Below are 7,247 nucleotides of genomic sequence, written 5' to 3' on the forward strand. Positions count from 1 at the left end.
TAACAATTAGACCGTCTAGAGCAAGATTATTGACATTTGACACAGTATAGATAAAAGTTTATTCTGTCTAATTTAGTCTATTCTGTGTTAATTAGTTGACTGTTGAGTACAACAACAGTACAAGATACAAAGTACAAGTAAGTACTAAACCGCAGTTTTGTTTTCTAAATTCTATTAAATAAATTAGTGCTTTATATTTTGTGATAGTTTTTTTTAAGTCTAAATACCCTTCGTGCAGTAATATTTCAAAGCAAACCTACGCAATTTGGTTTGCAATTGTAACAAAATCAGGTAAGTAAAATAAATAATTTGACAGTAATTTATCTGTATAGGTATTATGCGTTTTAATTTTAAAATATTCATAACACAATTATCTAAACACGCCTACATTTCAATGCCGTTAAAACTGATTAATTTTGCAATTTATCACTTAAATGTTATGTAATAACTTATGTTGTGTAATGCCAAATTTAATTTGGATTTAACAATTAATGTTAAAATATACATCAGTAGACGTGTGTGAATTATTATTCTTCGGATTTATCTAATTGACATGTAATTCTACATGACATTCTACATGTTAATTACGTATGTTTTTTGTGTTTAGCCTAAACAATCATTATGGGAACCAAATTTAGATTTGCTATTGATCGAGGAGGTACGTTTACAGACGTTTATGCTGAATGCCCCAACGGTAAGGTACAGGTAATGAAACTGTTGTCTTTGGATCCATCGAATTACGACGATGCTCCTCGTGAAGGCATCAGACGGATATTGCAATCGGTAACACATTGTGTTTATTCAAGTATATTACAAAACATATAATGTCTGTTTTTTTTTTTTTTAGGAAACTGGAATACGAATGCCACAAACCGAACCAATCGACAGTTCCTATATTGAATGGATTAGAATGGGCACAACTGTGGCTACGAATGCTCTTTTGGAACGTAAAGGAGAACGAATGGCACTTTTAATTACAAAAGGGTTTAAAGACTTACTACATATTGGTAACCAAGCGAGACCAAAAATATTTGACTTGGTAATTTTAGTTAAATTAAAGTAAAATATTTGATATAAACTGTTCAATGGTAGCATTAATATTGTATTCATAACGATAGCATTTGTTAAAATAAAATAATAATTAAATCATTTTTTTAGGAAATCACTACTCCGGATGTGCTTTATGATGAAGTTGTTGAGGTAGACTGTAGAGTAATTAATTTAAAATGTGAAAAAAGTGATAATTTGGAATCCATTTGGGGTGATGTTCCAGTCGTGCATGGGGTTACAGGTGAAGAACTATTGATATTGAAACCAGTCGATGAGATAGCTGTACACAATGATTTATTGTCATTAAAAGCTAAAGGATTCAATAGTATTGCTGTAGCTTTTATGCATTCCTACACGTAATTTATTATTTACATAGTATATTTTGTAGAACTAGGAGAAAAGTCAAGCATAATAGGTAGAAAATATCAAAGCAAAAGAGCACAATTGACATTTTTGTGAAAATCTATTTTGTATTATATTAGCGTTAACGACAAATTTCCTATCGATTGTGCTAATCATATTATTAATTTTCTGTAAACACCATTAATTAACAGGATCAGTTTAATCGAAATCTAAAATATTTTAATAAATGTTGTTAAGCCCTTTGCCTTTGATGTATTGACATGTAGAAATCAGTCCAATAAAAAAAAAAAATACATTATTATAAAGCTATAACTTGGCATCATATCACATCACTAAAATTTTTGTTATTCTCTTAATTATACATTATAAATATTAATTTAAAACTGACTTATGACCTAATGAACCTCTTTTATTTTGTACCAAGCTTTTAAGATATGTCTTCCCAATAATGTTGATCTCATGTTTGCCTCCAATGAAAATATCAATGTATGTTTATAAAGTGAACATTTGTAATTCAAGTACAATTTTTTATTTTACAGTTATACTGAACACGAGTTAACTGTTGGCAGAATAGCAAAAGAAGTAGGTTTTGGTCACGTGTCTTTGTCTCATGATATTATGCCGATGGTGAAAATCGTACCTAGAGGTTTTACGGCTTGTGCAGATGCGTATTTAACTCCTCATATTCAAAAATATGTCCAAGTAAATATTTGATTATTTTTTCTTATGATGCATATGTTTGATTGAAATAGTCAATTTCAGAGTTTCGCTTCGGGGTTCAAAAATAACTTGAAAGACGTCAATATACTATTCATGCAAAGTGATGGTGGTCTCACGCCCATGGACAGGTAAATTAAATAACGGCTTTTAAGTATAAATATAAACATATTTTAAGTGATTTTTTTTTTCAGTTTCAATGGTTCAAGAGCTATTTTATCGGGTCCAGCTGGTGGTGTAGTCGGATACACAGCCACTACTCCGTATAAACCTATTATAGGCTTTGATATGGGCGGTACCTCAACGGACGTTAGTCGATACGATGGAACATTTGAACATGTCTTTGAATCCATTACTGCTGGTGTTACTATTCAAGCACCTCAAGTAATATTTTTTTAATTGTTTACATTGTGTTTTATTTCGGTAGTAACTGTGAATGTATAATATTATGTTAGTTGGACATAAATACCGTAGCGGCTGGTGGAGGCAGCAGATTGTTTTTTAGATCCGGCTTATTCGTTGTTGGACCTGAAAGCGCAGGAGCTCATCCTGGACCAACGTGTTATCGCAAGGGAGGTCCAATTACAGTAACGGACGCAAACCTGGTTCTCGGCAGATTATTACCAGAATATTTTCCGTCGATATTTGGCCCGACTGAAGACTTGCCATTAGACAAAGAAGCGGCTCTAAATGAATTTAAAGCTCTTACTGTTGAAGTAGTACAAAAATACATTTTTAATTTTACAACTATATCATAAATAGTTTTTCTTTAAAGGTAAATAACTTTTTAAAAAGCCAATCGGAAAATTCCAAGCTAATGTCTGTTGAAGATGTAGCCATGGGATTTATTAGAGTTGCTAATGAAGCGATGTGCCGTCCAATCAGAGCATTAACCCAAGTAAATATTGTTTCATTATAAGAGATGAGTATGTTTTGTTAGAATAACTGTTGTCTAACATTTTCATTACAATTTTAGGCTCGAGGATACGATACGCGGCTACACACTCTAGCATGTTTTGGTGGAGCCGGAGGTCAACATGCTTGTGCCATTGCTCGTTCTCTGGGAATTGGCCGAGTAGTTGTACATAAATATGCTGGAATTTTATCGGCATATGGTATGGCGTGTGCTGATGTCGTTCACGAAATACAGGAACCCTGTTCTGTTACGTATGATAGTGGTGTGTATTATTTTTTAACCCGATTTAAATAATTCATGTATTTATTTAATGTAAATGTGAACATTAATTTTACCTAGACAACTTTTCATACCTTAATGAGCGTATTTCTACTATGAGAAGCAAATGTATAGAGGAACTTAAAAAACAAGGTTTCTCAGATAATCAAATCCGTGTTGACCCTTACTTGCATTTACGATATGACGGTACCGACACTGCTCTTATGTGCTCGGCAGTGCAAAATGATTCCACTTGCAATAATGCTATACTCCAAGATTTCTTGATTGGTTTTCTTGAAAGGTAATAATCGTATTAGTTGTCTGTGTCACAGAGGAGTTGTGACAACCATTGGATTGATAAAATTTAATCAATTATTTTGGTGTGTAAAATCTCTCTTACGTATTTTTCAATATGAATTTGCGAAACCCATTAAAAAATTGTTTTATAATATAATCTATGTATTGTGGGTTTTTTTTAAAACACTTTTCCAATTACTAATTACTTTCGATGATCAGGGTTTTGTACTTGAATTAACTAGACACTTAACATCTTTAATTATTTATCTGCTATTTCCTAACATTTAACACAAATACATTGTTATATAACACAAGCTTAACTTTGTACAAACATTTTTTGTACTTAGATATCGCAATGAATTTGGTTTTACTCTTCCTGATCGCAAAGTCTTTGTGGATGACATTCGTATAAGAGGAATAGGACAGACGTTGTTAGTCGATTCGAATGAAGAAACCGAGAAGGCTGAACATATCCCGTTTGCTGAATCGGTATGTATTATTACTATTATGTTATTAGCTTCAACTTAGGCTGACTTGTTTTTTATTATTATTTTTTAAAGACAACAAAAGTTTTTTTCGAAAAATTGGGGTATGTAAGTTGTAGTATATACTTATTTAGTAATTTAACTAATGGAAGTGCAATTACCGGACCGGCCATTATAATGGATAAATTGAGTACGATATTAATTGAACCAATGTGTAAAGCTGTAATGAGCAAGTCTGATGATATCGGTAAGTAGATAATACTCAATGCAACTTATAGCTAAAAATATTATTTTTACTACAGTACATTAATTATTTTTTAGAAATTGAAATTAACTGCGATCAGTCTATGAAAATTGGCGTTGAATTAGAACCAATTCAATTAAGTATTTTTTCTCATAGATTTATGAGCATTGCTGAGCAAATGGGCAGGTCAGTTTAACTTTATTACCTAACTCTGTTTGGTTTATTTTTCATTTTACATTATCTATCTGTATTTTAGAATACTTCAAAGGACATCTATATCGACAAATATCAAAGAGCGGTTAGACTTTTCTTGTGCATTATTTGGTCCCGACGGAGGCTTAGTGTCTAACGCTCCTCACATTCCAGTTCATTTGGGTGCTATGCAAGAAGCCGTTCAATATCAAGTAACGTTTTCTAATTATTCTCATAAGTTTTTAATTGTTTGTTTGTTTAATTTTTGTTTTTTAGATCAAAACAATCGGTGATCAAATTCAAGAAGGCGATGTCATCCTTAGTAATCATCCAAAAGCTGGAGGCTCTCATTTGCCCGACTTGACTGTTATCACACCTGTATTTTACCCGTAAGTATGGCTGGTGTGTACATTATTGACTTGGCAAAACTATTTTTTTAATTTCTAGAGGACAGTCGAAGCCGGTGTTCTATGCAGCAAGTCGAGGACACCATGCTGATATTGGTGGCATTACCCCAGGATCAATGCCGCCTCATTCTAAAACGCTATCCGAAGAAGGGGCGCAGTTTAAAAATTTCTTTTTAGTACACCGCGGTCGTTTCTGTGAAGAAGAAGTTACAAACGCTCTTATGGCGCCCGCATCCATACCCGGATCGTCTGGTACTAGAAACCTCAAGGATAATTTGTCAGACTTGAAAGCTCAAATTGCAGCAAATCATAAAGTACGGCAAATGGATGATTATATAGATTACCTATACAGAATTTATATTAATCCGATGTAAATTTCTCAAAGGGCATTTTCTTAGTGACTGAACTCATCGACGCCTACGGTTTAGATGTTGTACAAGCGTATATGTATCATATACAAAAAAACGCTGAATTTGCCGTCAGAGACATGTTAAAGAACATTGGTATAAGTCATAACAAATCCAACTCTAAATCGAAAATGTTAAACTGTGTTGATTATTTGGACGACGGTTCGGCTATAAATCTCTCGGTTGAAATCGACGTGGAAAATGGAGAAGCTGTATTTGATTTCCAGTGAGAACAAATACGAAAAAAAATAGTGGCCAACACGAAAATCACTCTAAACTTATTGTGGTTTTGTTATATAGTGGAACAGGATATGAAGTATGGGGTAACTGCAATGCTCCGAAAGCGATTACTCTGTCGGCATTGATATATTGTTTAAGAAGTATGATCGGTTACGACATACCGTTAAACCAGGTATTAAGATTTACTTTTGTTGCTGTTAAATAATAATTAATGTCGACTCATTTTTTAAAGGGATGTTTGAAACCGATAAAAATAATTGTGCCGTCCGGAACGCTTCTTGACCCGTCGGAGAATGCAGCTGTTGTGGGGGGTAACGTCTTAACTTCTCAGCGAGTTGTAGATGTAGTTTTGAAGGCGTTCAACGCTGCTGCTGACAGCCAAGGCTGCATGAACAATATAACTTTTGGCCAAGACAATTGGGGTTATTACGAAACTGTTGCCGGTGGTGCCGGAGCTGTGAGCAAAACAAATAATTTATATTGTCAACAACAACATAGTATAACAATTATTTCCAAATTACCTTAGGGTCCTACCTGGACAGGTCAAAGTGGTGTCCACACGCATATGACTAACACACGCATAACCGATCCGGAAATTCTAGAAAAACGTTACCCGGTATTTTTGACAACATTTACGTTACGCAAAAATTCTGGGGGAAATGGTAAATACTTTGGCGGCGATGGTGTTATAAGAGAACTACAATTTAGATCAACTGTTACGTTATCCATACTTACCGAAAGACGATCGTTCGCACCTAATGGTATTAAAGGTATGTATTGAAATTGCGTGTTAACATAATATGTAAATATGATAATATTATTATTATAACTTATGAAAACTAAAAAATTGCCTCATGAATTAAATTTCAGGTGGGGAAAACGGTAAAAAAGGAGAAAATTTACTAATCAAACAAGACGGAAGAAAAATCAGACTCGGTGCTAAAACTGCAGTTGATATGGAGCCTGGCGTAAGTACATTACTTGTTAAAGTATTTATTATTTGATATTTACATTGTTTATATTGCTGGTTACAAATATTTTCTAGGATAAGTTCTTGTTACTCACTCCAGGAGGTGGCGGTTATGGTCCTCGAATTAGCAAGAATGAAGAAATTACAAGCGTCGAGAAAATAAAGAAAATCCCCGTGAGGGAACAAGGTTCTTTGTACAACTATCAAATGTTACAAGAGTCGGCTTAAATATAAATTCATAATTTTAACCAATCTTTCGTCGCTATTAATTGACACCACTTATCATTTGTTGTTTGTGTGTCATTACTCATTACGGTATGACTTTTTTTTTTATTATTGTTATAAACTTCTTATTTTTCATTGAACTAATCTCATCCGATCCAAAAAATATATGTAACGTTTAAATTATATTATATTTTTGGATAACAACCGATATCTAATGCATACCTTAATTATTGCTCAATGCCTAGTTACCAATTTGATTGTGAGGCAATTTAAGTGTTTTAGAACAATATGCATTTGTGATTTTGTATACTCTAACAAAATTTAAGTTTTATATATTATATTTATTTTTTTAAAAGGTTGTAATGTGCCATCAAAACATTTGGATTGTTGCTGATTATTGATATTCTATAAACAGAATACAAAATATATATTATATATTTACTTATTTTATTGTATTGTGTTTTATCATTAAACAA

General features: G+C 32.9%; 1 protein-coding gene across 5 annotated transcripts; it reads left to right on the forward strand.

The window, feature by feature from the left end:
* Positions 1–7,187, forward strand: LOC126833202 (5-oxoprolinase). Of its 5 annotated transcripts, none has more exons than XM_050564370.1 (24): positions 1–137; positions 208–291; positions 608–783; positions 848–1,039; positions 1,159–1,406; positions 1,953–2,115; positions 2,176–2,261; positions 2,325–2,514; positions 2,586–2,846; positions 2,906–3,028; positions 3,107–3,308; positions 3,386–3,605; positions 3,949–4,090; positions 4,162–4,333; positions 4,408–4,516; positions 4,587–4,734; positions 4,799–4,911; positions 4,970–5,243; positions 5,315–5,562; positions 5,637–5,748; positions 5,809–6,033; positions 6,103–6,346; positions 6,447–6,544; positions 6,622–7,112. In XM_050564370.1, exons 3-24 carry the CDS (start codon positions 622–624, stop codon positions 6,772–6,774), a joined length of 3,885 nt encoding a protein of 1,294 aa, XP_050420327.1. In that variant the 5' UTR covers positions 1–137; positions 208–291; positions 608–621; the 3' UTR covers positions 6,775–7,112. The 5 variants fall into 5 exon arrangements, 4 of the variants coding, with proteins under 4 accessions (XP_050420327.1, XP_050420326.1, XP_050420328.1 ...); XR_007684913.1 differs by adding an exon at positions 7,128–7,187 and having other exon boundaries at positions 21–291; positions 6,622–6,861; XM_050564371.1 differs by having other exon boundaries at positions 35–137; positions 188–291.
* The last annotated feature ends 60 nt before the right edge of the window (positions 7,188–7,247 follow it).

This window comes from Adelges cooleyi, unplaced genomic scaffold (assembly GCF_023614345.1).
Source record: "Adelges cooleyi isolate 19-005CV unplaced genomic scaffold, UGA_ACOO_1.1 ACOO_flye_CR_arks_rails_tigmint_CR_PRNA_2, whole genome shotgun sequence".
Classification (NCBI taxonomy): Eukaryota; Metazoa; Arthropoda; class Insecta; order Hemiptera; family Adelgidae; genus Adelges; species Adelges cooleyi.

Bases quoted from the DNA above. Each gene is read 5' to 3' on its own strand.
- LOC126833202 (XM_050564370.1), top strand. From the start codon at position 622: ATGGGAACCAAATTTAGATTTGCTATTGATCGAGGAGGTACGTTTACA. The intron at 2,116-2,175 runs GTAAATATTTGA...AGTCAATTTCAG, and splicing joins ATATTCAAAAATATGTCCAA to AGTTTCGCTTCGGGGTTCAA. The intron at 4,735-4,798 runs GTAACGTTTTCT...TTTGTTTTTTAG, and splicing joins AAGAAGCCGTTCAATATCAA to ATCAAAACAATCGGTGATCA.